The sequence below is a fragment of the Phyllopteryx taeniolatus genome, chromosome 4 (assembly GCF_024500385.1).
Source record: "Phyllopteryx taeniolatus isolate TA_2022b chromosome 4, UOR_Ptae_1.2, whole genome shotgun sequence".
In the NCBI taxonomy this organism is placed as follows: domain Eukaryota; kingdom Metazoa; phylum Chordata; class Actinopteri; order Syngnathiformes; family Syngnathidae; genus Phyllopteryx; species Phyllopteryx taeniolatus.
The window spans coordinates 13,198,010-13,214,723 of NC_084505.1; the positions used below are offsets into that span (position 1 = coordinate 13,198,010).

The 16,714-nt window shown below is 41.6% G+C and overlaps 1 protein-coding gene across 2 annotated transcripts in view; it reads left to right on the forward strand.

The window, feature by feature from the left end:
* The window catches only part of rgs12b (regulator of G protein signaling 12b), a 56,425-nt gene that overhangs the window by 33,621 nt on the left and 6,090 nt on the right, over positions 1 to 16,714 (forward strand). For both annotated transcript variants that reach the window (XM_061769652.1, XM_061769653.1), the window contains exons 6-13: positions 1,177 to 1,198; positions 10,469 to 10,638; positions 13,262 to 13,354; positions 13,452 to 13,595; positions 14,938 to 15,120; positions 15,216 to 15,366; positions 15,725 to 15,819; positions 15,996 to 16,199. In XM_061769652.1, coding sequence (XP_061625636.1) covers positions 1,177 to 1,198; positions 10,469 to 10,638; positions 13,262 to 13,354; positions 13,452 to 13,595; positions 14,938 to 15,120; positions 15,216 to 15,366; positions 15,725 to 15,819; positions 15,996 to 16,199 — 1,062 coding nt within the window. The remainder of the gene's footprint in view (positions 1 to 1,176; positions 1,199 to 10,468; positions 10,639 to 13,261; positions 13,355 to 13,451; positions 13,596 to 14,937; positions 15,121 to 15,215; positions 15,367 to 15,724; positions 15,820 to 15,995; positions 16,200 to 16,714) is intronic.

Genomic DNA, 16,714 nt, shown 5'->3' on the forward strand with positions numbered 1-16,714 from the left:
TGTTGTGACTTGACAACTCATCTCATCTCGGGTAAAAGGTTGTGTGTTTCTGCTTTAACGTAGTAGAGAAACAAAATGTGGATATAATGAGATCCACTGTGAGAGGCATATAAAAAAAACTGCAGTTACAAATAACAAAATGTTATTTTGACAGCACAATGTCATTGAGCTTAGCACATTTGCCTCACAGTCGAGAGGTTCTGGGTTTGAATCCCCACTCAGGCCTTCCTGTGTGGTCTTTGCGTGTTCTCCCAGTGCACACTGGCTTCCTCCCACATTCCCAAAACGTGCCTCATGGTAGGTTCATTTAACACTGTAAGTTGGCCAGAGCTGTGATTGTGAGTGTGAATTGTTGTTTGTCTATGTGCCCTGTGATTGACTGGCGAGCAGTCCAGGGTGTAGCTGCCTCTCACGCAAAGTGAACTGGGACAGACTTCAGCTCACCTGCAATCGTAATGAGGACAAGCCACATTTTATTGTGATTTGTAGGGCGCAGTGGTGTAAAATGCCGTATCTTTTACAGCATTTTGTAGTATTTTTACCTCTTTCGTAAATAAAATAAAAGGTCAGTTCAGGAATTTCTGTACAGCAACCCCAATAATATCATTCTAACACTGAAGATCGATACTGAGCACAGTTATCTTTCTCAACTCAATTTTATTTCTTTAGGTAAAGGTATAACTTTTCATAGCTCTGGATCTCATTAGATTGTGCTGGTGTACCTAATATTGTGGCTGCCCGGAGATTTTAGTTTAAATGTGTTTTCTATGGGTTTCTATGTCTGTTTCTGTGACTGGAATTAGGTTTAGAGTTTATTTTCTTTTTCTTTTGTAGTTATGGTTATCTTGGTGTGGTATGCATTAATTCATGCTTCACTGTGAAGTACCATAGTCTGAACACTCACAGACAGAGTAAGCACCACCCGTCTAGGGAGGTGTTCTTGCAGAGCAGGCACATCCAGTTCACAGATGATTCTACCCACTGAGGACCCGAGTCGATCATGACGTGTGTGTCTGTGTCAGATCCTGTGGAAAGCATACCTTCATGCCGTCACGAGTGTGTGTGTTCAGGCCGAATGCCTGTTGGCCTTCACATCACTGTATGTGTTTGAGTGTGTATCATCTTCTCTGTGATGAGGAGTGATCCTAATCCATGTCTCTCTGTCTTTTTTTACAGTCTACTGCAGTCTCCGACGGAGGTGAGTTGCTGTTTTTCCTATCAAAAATGATTGTCATTATTGTTGTGTTCTCATGATTTGATTTGTTCTCTACCATTTAATGGTAATTGACACACTCTTGCCCAGTATCTAGTTGGCTGGCTTCTCTTGTTCTATTGGTGTTCCTCTAAATGAGAAGTACCATGGTACTGGGGTTGTGGCCATGGGCATTTCAATTTTAATGCCGCAGAAATCTGGACGCTCTCACACAAAATTCATATGAACAGCAAACAGTGTAGCAGTTTGACCTGCTCAGCCTCTGTGAGCTATTGCTGTTTGAATATGTTGAATTAGTTTAACAACATGCTTAACACACACTGAGGGTATTTGTTTGCAAGTCTTCGTTATGAGTCATGTAGCATGAGGCCAAATCATTTTATTCAACACTAGACCACGTCCATTAACAGTAAAAGTGAACAGTAAAGCTAAAACTAACCATCTCTACTAATTTGTCACTGAGATTTCTCAAGGTGTGGTTAATCAGCATGTGTTTAAATGGATAGTCTGAGCCACTGATGTTGCTCAACATGTGGCTAGATAAACAAAAGGCATTGATTGAGGAGCATGCAAATGCTTTGACACCTCACTGCCACAGCAGATGGGAGATAAAAAGAGAAGTTGGAGGTGAGAAATGAGACAAAAGGGATGCAGCAGACATATTGGTTTTTGGTTGCGCACTTGTCAAGGAGGGAGGATATACCAGGGACAAAGCCAGATAATATTCACTTGGGTGGCCGGGGTGAGACCATGGTTACTTTTAACGCTTAATGTGTATAAAATAGGCAATGATAAAATTAGGGAATAATTCAGGCGGCTATACCTGTACACTATAACTCTACATTGTTTAAAATTTAGGCAGTAGTGAAATTATCCAATGCACAATCAGTGTGTCAATCACTTACAATTACGGTATCAAGTTTACTAAGTAGAGTTCAAGACTCTCAACCTTCTGTATTACTATTTGGACCACATATTTAGCTCAGCAACACAATGTGTTTATTTTCTATTGAAACATCAGGGACACACTCAAACTTCAAAACAGCCTTTTAGTCATTAATGCCTCATAACAAAGACATTCTGCATGTTGAAATTATAATATATTGAACCCCTGCAACATATATCTAATCACCTATTGCAAATCATACGACTCACTTCCTGTGGCGACCCCTGACAGGGAAAAGCCGAAGGTCACAGTATATTACGACAGCTGTATTCTTCGATTGCTGTGGTTGGTAGAAAAGAGATTCACAAAGTCATCTAAGTCCAGGGACTTTGCTCATTTTGACTGTACAGATAAAACTCTGAGATTGCTCAGTCTGTCATCAACCATGACAACATATACACTAAATATAAAAGGTCTACAGGCACCCCTGTTCAAATGCCAGGTTTTCTGTTGGGAAAAAAGGGACCAAAATGAATAATTAATTGGTTATCTTTACTTCCCCTCTCAAAAAGATTTTTTTTTGTAATTCAGTTGTTGAGGTTATAGGTCACGTTAATGGTGAAAAAGGCTTTGGCATGCTTTATCTTGGTCTAATTTTTTTATATTAAGAAAATTTGGAATTTTTCATAGAGGTAGAAGCACACTAATACCTAATATACTGTAGGATATAAACTAGGTGAACAGGGGTCTTGGTCTCTCTCTCTGGGGAAACTGTCATATTACCTTCTCCCCCCTGTCCATCACTCTCCTGTACCGTTTTGCTACCACTACTGTACTAAAAAAACAATGCTATATGTGCCGTCTTTCATTTGTTTCATCTGTTTCCCTGGCATAGTGGGATAATACACAAATATGTTATTACTGCAACAGACCCAAGCAAAGTTAATAAAGTAAATAGGAATCCTGCTTGCATCTGGCAAACCATATACGTCCATGGCCAACTCGTTCAATGAGGGGTCTACTTCTAACAGTTTTAATTTTGATCTAGCAAGACGAACGAGTGAACAGGTTAGTTTTTTTGTCTGCTCATGCTATGAACTCTCAACATTGTTAGACACATACAGTCACCAATAATACAGATAAAATAGCTGAAAATCAACCTTCACACTGTAATAGTTGGCTTAATTGTAATTATGCGCACACCCACTGCTGGCTGTTTCAGTTCCACTTACTTGTTCCGTCCACCGTCTTGTCAAATTGTAACGACTGGAGTTGATTCATTCCATAGTCATATATTGTACAGTGTGGCAGGATAGAAGGATGCACCTACTTGGGTCAAAACGTCTTTATTCATGGCACACAAAAACAAAACGAGCCGACATAAGCTCAGACAGGACGAACAACCGGGGAAAACAATGGGGAATGGGGGCTGAAGCCAAGGGCCCTCTCGGCGAAAAAGAAAAAGACTGCAATGGGGAACTCTTTGGGAAAAATTCACCAAGAACATGTAGTATTTAAACGAGCACCAACTCCATGGTAGCAGCACCAAGATCCTCCTTCGGAGCCGAGCACAAGCCAAGCATGACCCAGTTACCATCACAAAGCGCAGCATGCAACGCAGCTTGCATGCTGTGTGAGAGATAGTGTAAAAGCGTCACAAACTCGGCGGTGCCACTTTACTGGAACCACAGGACGGGGGCGGCCAGTAGACACGTCGCAAAGAAGAGTGGAACCGCCTTCTAGCATCACCACCTCCTCAATTTTAAGAGCTGTACCTGCCGCCTTGAGAGTGTGGATATCAAGGTCATTGGGCTGGTCGTCTGCCATCCTGGAAAAATCTATCACAAGTTGCATCGGACACACAAATGCGCGCGATAAGCAGTCAGCCACCGGGTTACACTTACCGGCCACATGCTGAATGTCTGTCGCAAATGGCGCTGCTGGTGGGCCGACCACGGGTCTGTAATTTTTGACATGGCAAAGTAAGTGACTTATGAACCACATAAGCAGTGAAATGGCGTCTTTCCAGTAGGAAGTGAGAATGGCGTGTCGCAAGATATAGTGCCAGCATTTCTCGGTCGAAAATATTATACTTGCATTCGTTAACCCACATCTTACGGCTGAAAAACGCAACGGGCTGCCATACATTCCCCACCTGTTTTTCAACTACCGCTCCTACAGCAATGTTGGACGCGTCGGTAGTCAAAGCTACTGGCGCCGTGGAGACCGGGTGGGCCAAGAGGGCAGCGTTTGTGAGGGCAAACTTAGCCTGTTGAAATGCCTGGACCCTCTGAGGAGTAAAGTCGGGAGGGTCATTAGCGGTCATTAGTAGCGAACTCCTCCTTATCAATGGCCAATTTGGCTGCATCGAGACATCACGCACGGACAAAAACTGGTGGGCCTACAGTGAGAATGAAATGCTCCACCCTGTGCTTCGTACCGGCGGTGGAAAAGGTGGGAGCCGTTAGCGACGGAAACTACAAGCAAACACTGTAAAACGTCACCTGATGATAAATAATTAGCGTGTGTTAAAGGCCCAAGTTCAGCTTCACACGTAAAAGTAGCAATCAATCAAACGCCGGTTAGCAACATCAACAAATAATCCATTAGCACACAAAAAAATCTGCGGCGATAATGGGGAGAGTGATGGAGGCGATAACAAAGTCCCACTGGAAATTGCGTCCTTGGAAGCACACTGTCACCAACCTGGAGCCGAATTCTGTGATGGGCGAGCCGTTAGCTGCGTTCAGCCAAAGTCTGCAGCCAACAGCCGCCTTGTCCGCGTCCGTGGAGGGAAGCAAGCTGACTTGAGACCCGCTGTCCACCAGGAAACGCCTCTTAGACAATGAGTCTGAGATGAAGAGCAGCTCGCTTACTTCGCCGGCACCCACAGCTGCTACTGAACGGCAGTCTTGGAGTTTCCCGGAGCATCATAGGTGCAGGAGTAACACACCGCCGAGCCTTGGCGCCGAACCGCTGGTGGAAGAAACACAGGTTCCTCTTGCGTCACTTCTTTGTGGCCACATCAGTAACCACCGTCTGCTCCACATCCCCTGAAACCGCCTGTGGAGGATCCGCCATCACACTCTGCACGGCAAACTGCCTCGTACCAAGGAGTACTCTATCGGCTTCCTCGGCCAATCCCCGGTAATCGGCGTTAGCCGGGCAAGCGGAGTTAGCCAAAACTGCGTGCACTGGAGGCGATGATTGGCGTAGAAAAATGCAACCGCCTTCATCCGAGCCCAAAAGCGACAGCATATTGTCCATAAGTTCAACTGCTGTGCCATCACCCAACCTGGACAGGGAAAGGAGCCTATCCGCCCTCTCAGAGTCAGAGAGACTGTACCTTCTGAGCAGAAGTCACATGAGTGCGTCATATTTTCCATTACTTGGAGGTGCGTGCAACAACTGCATAGCGCAATGCGTTGTATGTTGGTCGAGGGCCGTAACGCCATGTAATACTTTGCAGTGATTCCTCTTAGGTGGAACAGCGCTTCGACATGCTGAAACCACGAAACCGGGTCACTTTGCCAAAACTCCGGTAGCGGCACGTTACGAGAGTTGGGGTGACCCCATGGCCGAGGAAGACACCTCTTCATCTGCTGATGGGAACATCACGTCGGGGTCACCAATGTGGCAAGATAGAAGGATGCACGTACTTGGGTCAAAACATCTTTATTCCCTGACTGCCAACAAACAACTGAAAGACATCGCGCCAAAACTCTCATGAGCGCCAAAACAGTTTCCCCACCTCCCTGCCTAATGGGTGAGAGTCATGGTCCTAGTCTCTACCACAACAGTATATATTTCTTGAAATAAGCAGAGATGCTTCCCATAAATACCGCTTTTTGTTGTTCCTGAGTAAATGCACCAGTGATTTATAGCCTGTAGTAATATTCTGTATAGCGTTATGTCAGCTTCAAATGCAGTACTACAAATATCATAGGCAGCCAATCATAGTTAAAACCACAGTTCAAATATTAAATGTCAGGGTCTTAAGGGCTATATTGCTTGATTGTTTCTACCTTTTTTTTGTAGCTCATTTGTATTGTTAATGTTTGCCTTAATTTGATGTGTGAGAGAGGTCAATATAAAATTAGGTTGATATATGTATCGATATTCTAGCTGTCTGAGAGTGTGTGTGCATGTGCGTACCTGGAGGCCTCCTTAAGTCACACCGGTGTCTGTCTCTTAACTACCTCATGAATACTGCAGTGTGTGCGTGCGTGTGTGTGTGCGTGCATGCACGTGCGCATATGCGTGCATGTGTGCGCGTCCTGTTGTTTTTCCTTCCCTACCCTCCTCCCTCCGCTCTGAATTATTTATCAGCTCAAGACATGTGAAGGCATGTATCACTTACCCACTGAGCAGATTATTGTTGGACGCGTGCAATTATACATGCATGTGGCCGCGCGCGTGTTGAGACCTAAGTGTCTTGAGTCTCTCGGGTTGTTAGCCTGACTATGTCTATTCCTCCTTCCATTCTTTTCTACCTTGTGCTCCATGTGATGGTGTTACAGTGTGTGTGTGTTACACTTAGTGCAGTGTTACCCTGTGAGAGGCCCTGTTAGCGTGAGTATGGATGGAGGGGCTTGGCTACCGCTTAGGATTCGATACCGATGGCACCACACTGGTTGCTACCAGCTCTACCCAGGTGAGGAGACAGCTGGCACCTGCTAAAGATGAGCATAGAGTTAATATAGTGTGTGATTATTACGCTTGCCAGCGATCCGTGTTTGTTAGTTAGTTTGTTTGTGTGCAATTTCCTGTATACAGTTTTATGATCAGAAAGTATTTTTCCAATTATGTTCCTATACATTTTCAGTGAAAATGCACACATTAATTCTCATAAAACACTTTCGAAACTGCCTTTACAAAATCTTTGCTCTGGATAAAAATGGAAAAAAAACTTAGATGATCTGAACAGAATTTGGTATTTGTAGCCCAGAGGTAGTCATACCATGGTCCAATTTTAAGTTAAAGTGAATTTCATTCATCCATCCATTTACCGTACCCATTTTGCTCACTAGGGTTGCAGGCGTGCTGGAGCCTATCCCAGCTATCTTCGGGCGAGAGGCGGGTTACACCCTGAACTGGTCCCAATCCCAGGGCACATAGAAACAAATACTGTATACATTGAGACCAACGGGCAATTTAGACTTTCCAATTAACCTACCATGCATGTTTTTGGGATATGGGAGGAAACCCACACAGGTACGGGGAGAACATGCTTACTCCACACAGGCGAGGCTAGATTTGAACCCAGGTCCTCAGCACTGTGAGGCAGATGTGCTAACCAGTCGGTCACCCTGCTGCCCTAAAGTTAATTTGTATTTGTTAAATGGATATCCATTTTTTTTTTATGGTTTGACAAAGATAATTCACTTTTGAATCCATTTATGCAGTATCTCTGTAAAATCTTTTCTTAAGGTTGAAATTTGTCAGTCGCCCACCGTGCCGCCTTATATAATACTATATTTATTAATATATAGATTTTTGTCAATAATCTGAAGTTAAACAATTCATCCATGGTGAAGTCAAATACCAATTTATCTAAATACAACTCAACTCACCTTCATGAGTTATGACCAGATCAGGAAATGTTTTTTCAGTGTTCAAAGCAGCACACGAACAGATGTTTACTTAAATGCAAGCCAAAAACATAACCTTTTCTGTATACTGTATTCCAAGGTTGTAACACTGCAAAAAACTTCGGTTAATTATTACAGAATAGTTTTGTGTGGAGTGGGGGTGAAATGAGCTTAAACCGGTTTGGTGGAACAATTGTGTCTGGGTGTGTTGTTAAAAAGATGTTGCTGTCAGTGGTTATGGTGATTAAAGGTTTTCCACCTAACTTATTGTGCAACAAAAAAAGTCCACAGTTGTGAGTGAGTCAGTACTGAAAGAATCGTTCCTTGAATGAGTTGTCACAGCACTCTGACAATGCTCAACACCTGGGTAACTTGAGTATGATGATATTGAACATTAATAGTACAGTGAACGCCCGCATACTCGGTATGCACCTGTGGATTCACCTATTCATGGATTTTTGTTTTTTCATTTTTTTAATTAAACTTTTTCCCCCTATTTTTTAAATTTAATATTTTTTTCCCAATGCATTTATAATGTACGTCAGTTATCCGCGGATTTTCGCTATTCACGGTCCGGCCCGGTCCCTCCTAGCGGGTGTCCACTGTACATATACATTTCGTTGTCTTGTTCTCATTTTACTGTTTTTTGAGAGACACTCTAAATTGGTCCATTTGTTAAATACAAACAAAATAAAATAAATAAATTAATGTGACAGTCATAACAACATTTCTCATGGTATAATCCAAAGTCAGTTTGGCTTGGAAACTGTCAGTTAATTTTTAGCATTTACTTTTCCTGTCATACGATGTCTACGGTATTAAGTTATTTGCTATTTCTCTCTAACTTATATCATTTATTGACTTAATAAGGTACCCAAAATATTAGAAACAGCAAATTAGAGCGTAATAAGAATAATACATCCCTGACAGTGTCGATCAAATCAGAACTTTATTACCTTTATAAAGGCAGCATTTTTGTATTGTGGCTTGGTGTATAGCCATCAATTAGCCAATAGTTGTCAGAATGGAGCATATCAAAATGTGGGATGATTCCGTAACACCTTAAGGATTTAATGTGTCCTAGTATTTTTCAAAAAATATTATTAAGTGTTCTTGTGAATTGACTGATACAGTTATGAATGAACAGATTTACAATGTAGTAAATACAGTGGTGTGAAAACTGTGACCGAAAAAGTTAACATACGTAGTAGCAGAAATCACACTGAAATCATGCGGGCTCTGTTTTGGGCCAGATTTGAATCTACATTCAGTAGCTTTTCATCATCTTGGCCACCTGACTAGTGATTCCCACAAGTGCCGCTTGTTTTTTTTTATTTTTGGGTGCACAGGCCATATTCAATTCATCCAGACTTTTTTCCTTTTCTTTTCTTTTGTCTCCTGATCTTGTTGTGTAAGTACATATGCTCTAACATTTGGGATACAAACCAATATTCTTGGAACAATTGCACAACTATTTGTACCTGAATAGTGTTCAGTGTATAGAGTGCACAACAGGATCTGTAGTGTGTAAGTTATTTTTGGGGCTTATTAAGGGATTGTGAAAACAAGACGATGTTGACAGTCCTTCACTGACGTCAAGTGAACACATGCGGATACCTCTGTTTGCCATTGATTCCTAATAGTGTATTGTAAGGTTTTTCATAAATTTCTAATATCTTGTCCCTCTTATGGAGCTAAATAAAATAACAACCAATACAGTATTAATCAACTCAGTTATATTTGAAGAGTATTTTAAAAACAAGCACAGCTGAAACAAAGTGCTGTACATAAATAAAAACAAAAACAAATGTAAAACATAAGAAAATTTAACATAACATAATTTAAAAACAATAAAACAGTAATAAAGTTTAAAACAGTGCAAACAAATGAGGGCCCAAGTCTCATGCTGTGTTGAACGCCAAGGAATATACAGTGGGTATGCAAAGTATTCAGACCCCCTTAAATCTTTCACTCTTTTTTACATTGCAGTCATTTGCTAAAATCATTTTAGTTCATTTTTTCCACATTAATGTACACACAGCACCCCATATTGACAGAAAAAAATGGAATTGTTGAAATCTTTGCAGATTTATTAAAAAAGAAAAACTGAAATATCACACAGCCATAAGTATTCAGACCCTTTGCTCAGTATTTAGTGGAAGCACCCTTTGGAGAGCCATGAGTCTTTTTGGGAACGATGCAACAAGTTTTTCACACCTGCTGGGGTGCTGTGTGTACATTTAATGAGGAAAAAAAATGAACTTAAATTATTTTAACAAATGGCTGCAATATAACCAAGAGTGAAAAATTTAAGGGGGTCTGAAAACTTTCCCGACCGACTGTAAATGAGTTTTAAGGTGTGTTTTGAAAATGGACAGTGAAGGGGCTTGTCTCATGTTCATTATGTATTTACTAGCAACACCTCTCAGTATGATGAAGTGCAGTTTACACCACTGAAAGTTGCAGCAACAATCATAATTATTGTGTTAAATTACAATATTAATACCAGAATGAGTACAGTATTATTATTTTCATCTCAAGATAAAATGAAGTACATATTAATAAGGCTAAGACGTAAATCTTTGTCTAACTTCTTTTTATCAAACAGAAAATTTGAAAAGTCATCGATAACAATTATAGTTTATCATTGAAAATATCATTTTTGTTAAAGAGCGGCTCCATAAGGGTGTATTTACCATTACAGAAACAACAACAAAATAAAAGGGACCATTCACATCATTAATAATGGGAATCTAATTGTTATGTGCGTTTGTGTAGAACTGAACAGTGTGGAGCTGCAGGGCTGCAGCAGTGACAACAGTCTGAACAGTAATGCCAGCCTCCCCAGTGTGCAGAGCCACCGGCGCCACACCGAGAGGAGAGTGGCCAGCTGGGCCGTGTGCTTCGAGAGGCTGCTACAGGACCCCGTGGGAGTCCGCTACTTTTCGGTAACATATTATAGCTGCTCTTCTCCACAGTTCATTTGCAGGGACATGGCGGCTTGATCGTCTTGATTTTGCCAGATGAGTGTTCCATGGATGTTGTCTTTCGAGAAACTTACTGTTGCTAATTGCACCGAAGATAGTGCAAGAAAGTACAGTTCACCTGTGGCCTGCAACACTCTCAGAAAGTGAAAGGTGGTATAATACATTTGTGACACACCTATCAATCAATAACAGTGAACCCCCGCATATTCGCAGTTCGTCATTTGCAAATTTGCCTACTGTAATTTCTCGCGCAAAATACACTCGGGTATAATACGCACCCCCAGAATTTACCCCCCAAAACAGGAAAACCCTTCAATTTATATGTACTATGCACCAGTAATATCTGTACCTTATTAGTTTTTTGCAAAGAAATATTCTGCTCTGTGCGTGCGCTGACTTAGTTCTGATTATTATTATTTTTTTTTTATCAAACATTCATGTCCTCTCCTCACCATTTCTACTCGTGTTTTCATATTAGAAAAGAACAAAGAATGATTGGGGATCGACTCAAATCAATGCTCAATCATATGGTAAGTATAACAATTTAATAGTGTTGCTGAAAATAGTATAGTCTTACCGGGTAGACTGCAACTAGGTGCCATGTCGAGCTTGTCCAAGTATAAAGGAGTCAACATGTAGAGATGGCTCACGAGGGGAAGAGTGGTGTTGTCGTTGTGGTGCTTGTTTCCCTTCGGAGTCTACAACATTGGATGAATTAAGTCGTTGGTTGACGGTTGGTGTTTAGTCCGCCGGCCGTTGTTGCGGTGCAAGTGTGGTGATGCTGGGTGCAGAACAGCGAGCCAAGGTGCTTTGCGGTGGAAAGTACATAGCAATTTACCAGATAATGCATGTTGTAGACAGGAAAAAAGTAGACAGCGAGCACCGTTGCACCGACGTAAAGGCCGTTTTAAACCACACTTGCTCTAACGTGAAAGGACCGCGTGAAACAGTAGCAACCACCACGGTGCCCTGGTGCAGCGAGCCCAAATTTGGATGTGCTAATGTAACACCCTGCCGGGAAGTAAAACTGAAAGTTTTCCCACTGGAGAAGTAGACCGTACCTCGGCAACTTCAGTAAGATCTATCTTTCTTTTTGGCAAAATAAACTCCGTCCATCGCTGTGGTTTCTTATATACGTCGCGGTATGTATTTGCTCTTGTATCCCAAAACTCGAGACACAAAGACACTACATTTATTAGCACTTCGTCCATTTTCCCCAGTACAAGTATGCCAAAAAAGCACACGGAAATGACTCTGCCAACCCTTCAGTGCTTTCTGATGTCACCGCGACACCGTTCTCATTTTCTATTCAAATTGGTACCGTGGAGCGTCAGCCGGCCTCTACATTGCTGCGACACTAGAAACCGTGTTGCTGCCCCCTCAGCGCATACACAATGAATGGGAAAGTCGAGGGCTTCATTTGAATTGCCAAGTGCGGTGTTGAAACGTTTTTTTTAACACGTCCCTCACTGACCCCTAAATCCATGCAGATAGATATGATAAAATATCGGCAACCGTGAGGATGTTATGATTCTTGGGTGAGCAGTGAAAATTTACCGTATTATATATACATTTGTAACATTACACATTACATATCATATTGGAATGAAAGTGCTATGGTGGCGGGTTGACAAAATTCCCCTACAGAATTAAGGGCCGATTGATGTGTTCCGGTTGGTTTCTGCATTTTCTTCTCCAAAACTTCTTCTTTTACTCAACATTTTTCAACTTTGGATAGTGGCGATAAGAGAAATACATCTGCCATCTAGTAAACTAAGACGCTAATCCGATGCTGTCAAACGGACACGAGCGCAACAAATATGATATGATATGGCGAGGACGTCATGATGCTCCGGTGAGCAGTGGAAATTTACTGGATTATATCTAAATGTTTATTGTCATTGCTTAAAATCATTCAGCAATTCTCTCAAGACAGTATAAAAATATAAATCCCCCCTACAATAAGACATCCTCATTGGAATACACCTTTTTCACATCCCCTTTATATTATATAAAACAGTTTAATTTATAATACACTCTGTCGACTTTTGACACATTTTTGGGGGGAAAAAACGTGTATTGTACTGCACATGAGAAATTACGGTATTTGTAGATTGTTTTTGGAACTATTGAAAAAGTCAATTATTCACGAATTTTGTGCTCAGTACTGAGCAATAACTGCATTTCTTCTGGGTGTATCTTGGTGCCAAGGGACTGAAGTGACTTGAGGAGTTTCATTTTGACAAAAGTTGTCCTTTGCCACCATTCTATGGGCAACTCCTGGTTTTGGACTTGGGTTATACCCTCAAAAGTTGTCCTTTTGCGCACTGATTTCACCTTTTTCGGTCCTTGAAGAGATTTTAGGAGTTCGATATTTAGTTATAAGTGATACAATAATATGGATTGTATACTATGCGGCAAAAATAGACTCCAGACGAACTTGCCGCTATTTGACATATGTGTACTTTTGTACGACATTGAACTGTTCTTGCTTGATGAAACCTATTCATGTTATTGAAACCATCCTGACCTGGCTTGTACGTACAGTTAAGTGTTGTTTTCATCCACATGTTTGTTGCTGTAGGAATTCCTGAAGAAGGAGTTCAGTGAGGAGAATATTTTGTTCTGGCAGGCATGTGAGTTCTTCAGCCACGTCCCTGAAAATGACAAGAAGCAGGTACAGCATACACGACACATACTTTTTATTTCCATCAATACCCGTTTGTTGCAATATATTTTTGGTGCTACAGCTTTCTCTCCTGTCTTGCTCCCAGTTGTCTCAGCGAGCCAGAGAAATCTACAACAGCTTCTTGTCCAGCAAAGCCACCACACCGGTTAACATCGACAGTCAAGCTCAGCTCGCTGACGACATCCTCAATGCCCCCCGACCTGACATGTTCAAGGAGCAACAGTTACAGGTTGGCTGTACACCAAAAACACAAATTTATTCAACTTAGAAAACACTGAATGGAGTGTGAAGAGCAGCGCTCAAGATAGGAAATAAGTAAAAAAATAAATAAATAAAGTATTGTATGCACACACACACACACATACACACTTACATATATATATATATATATATATATATGTATTATATCTATTTAAAAAAATACAATCATGAGAATGTATTTGTTGTACAGTCGTGGCTGTTTATATAACACAAGATAAACAAGGCGTGTCATGTCAAGAGACACTTTACCTGTAAAGCTCTATTGATATTATCGAAAATGATACTTATGATAAGACTCAGAAGGCTAGAAGATTATCCTTAACATCATCTTTTATATCTTGACTCATCTAACATTAACACCTCCTATAGATCCTGAACCTCAAATGTGGTTTCTTTCAACACCCGTAAGCCTGTAATCTTGTGATGCGGTAATTGCAACCACATAACCACATACAGTACAACCATGGCTCTACTTGGGGCTTTTCCTGACCCCCTGGGTGGGTCCCTGCTGGCTCTATGGGACAGCCCGCTATAGTGGTAAAGTTCGTCTCTAAACAAAAGTTGGAGGCCCTGTCATGGTATCCTTAAGGAAGTTACTGTAGCACGACCGGTTTTAGAAATGGTCTTGTAGGTGTGTGAATTAATTAGCTATTGGTAATCATTTTGTGAATGAGGTGACAATAAAAAAGAGCTTTTGAGTACTTTGAAGCATGCAAAGTCAAGTCATGTAGGTGACAGTAATGCACACTAAATATTTGGTGCCATCCATTTTCTCAAATGTTTATCCTCATTAGGGTTGCAGGTGAGCTGCAGCCTATCCCAGCTGACTTCAGGCAAGAGGCAGGGTGGACCCTGGAGTGGTCGCCAGCCAATTGCAGGGCACATATAGACAAAGAAACATTCACATTCACACCCGTTGGGAATTGAAAATCTTAAATGACCATACCTTGCATATTTTGAATGTGAGAGGAAGCCAAAGGACGGGGAGAACATGCAAACTCCACACAGGAAAGCTGCAGCCCGGATTCTAACCCCGAACCACAGAACTGTGAGGCAAATGTGCTAAAAACTTGTCCACTATGTCTATAAAAATCCGTCTGTATGTAATACTGGTCTGTAATAACCTCAAACAATCCAACATACCTGTACATGTTTGCCTCACATTTTCGCTGCTTTGGTGACATTTGTCCTTGTTGCTATACCTTTATTAGTCTATCACTCGTTCTCTAATCCTTTGACCTTTTTCTTAATATTTATTTTTATTTTCCCTCCCTGTGTTGATTACTTCTCTTTACGTCTGCCCTTTTTAGATTTTTAACCTGATGAAGTTTGACAGCTACACACGATTCCTCAAGTCTCTGCTCTACCAAGCATGTATGTTAGCAGAGGTGGAGGGCCGACCACTGCCTGACCCTTACCACATCCCCAGCAGCCCCACCTCCAAACACAGCACCACTGGCTCGGACCGCTCCAACCTGTCCACACCCAAGAAGGTAAGCAAAAACACATGTGCATTGACCTCCACTCTGCTGTGTGTCAAACCAACTGCTGTCGAGCCATTTCCTTTCTTCCTGTTTGGGTTCTGCAGGAGGACAAAAGGAGCAAGTCAGGCCGCTCTTTGAACGATGACAGCCGGGATGATTCAGGAGACCGGAGGAAGGGCATGTTCTTCTCCTGGTCCCGCAACAGGAGCTTTGGCAAAGGCCCAAAGAAACGAGAACTGACCGACTTTAATTACAGTCAGTAGATGTTCTTCTGCATACTTGATAATAAATATTCTATTCCGTCATTCTTGACAAGACAACGCCATTGTGGAAATGTAACGGTTGCGTCAGATCCCTGAAGAGTATGTCCTTATGTGGAATTAGGCTGGAGCAGTTGCTTTTGTGCATATCGTAAAGAACAATTTTTACTCTGTCACTGCTGTGCAAATGAGCAAGGCGTCGATTTCTCCAGGGAGATTAGTGAACAGATCATATTTCTTTCTTCCACAATAACAACAAGTTTCCAAGCTTGGTAACAGTTCCATTAGAATATATTGAATTGTAATGGAATGGAATTTTTGTTTGACCACAGAACAAATGAATTCTTTTTCAGATTTCTCTGATAGCAATGGGCGGCGTGAATCGCAGGGTTCTCTGTCCTCAGGTGCCAGTCTGGAGCTCGGGACATCTGGTTCTGGAAAGAATGAGGTGAGTCTGGAAAGGCTGAAAACAGTGTTAAATTTAGGTAAAAGTTTATAGTAACAAGAATTTTCACAAGAGCATGTAACTTTATCTCCTCATTGTTCTTCACTTTTGATTTCCGCATGTTGTTCCCGGCCTCCTCTCACTGTTTTCTTACTGTCTCGAGCGTTTCTGTCCTTCAGGGAGATGTTTCCCGGGTGGCGGTATCAGAGCGTGGAGGAGGCAGCGTCCCCCTGAGGCAGTGTAACATAAACTTGCCAGACGGCTCTTGTTGCTCCGTGCCGCTGAGGGCTGGTGTGTCCATCAGGGATTTGTTGCTGGGCCTCTGTGAGAAGCTCTGCATCAACCTGGCAGCTATCGACCTCTTCCTGGTCGGAGGGGAGAAGGTACAACACAAGTGGAACTGGTGCTCCCAAATGATAAAAGTCACAATGTTTTTGTTCAGCTGTCACGTGGTTTTCTACAAGATGAACTGATGACTGTAAGATGCATTTGAATGAGTTCAAAGGACCGCAATGCATCATCTTTTAGAACCGTCAAGGTCGACCCTTCGATGATTAGTTATTCCCACTGTAATACAAACTTTTATGAACTGAACAGGCTATTTGAATTATTTTTATTTGTCATACAAGTGTAAAAATAAGTTGGTCCGCTGTTAAAAATCACATCACCTTAACTTTAATGATAAATGCATAACACATAATGCAAAGGTGATTTTAACATTAAGTGTAAAAACAAGTTAACCACCATTACAAAAAACCTACATCAATGTATCTTAACTTTAACAAAAAGTGACGAATAAAGTGATGGTGGACACCACTGCTTGAGTATATGATTTCATGTTGTTCAAATTCTCACTTGCATGACCTTAGGGGTATTTGACTTCTGCTGGAGTAAAAAC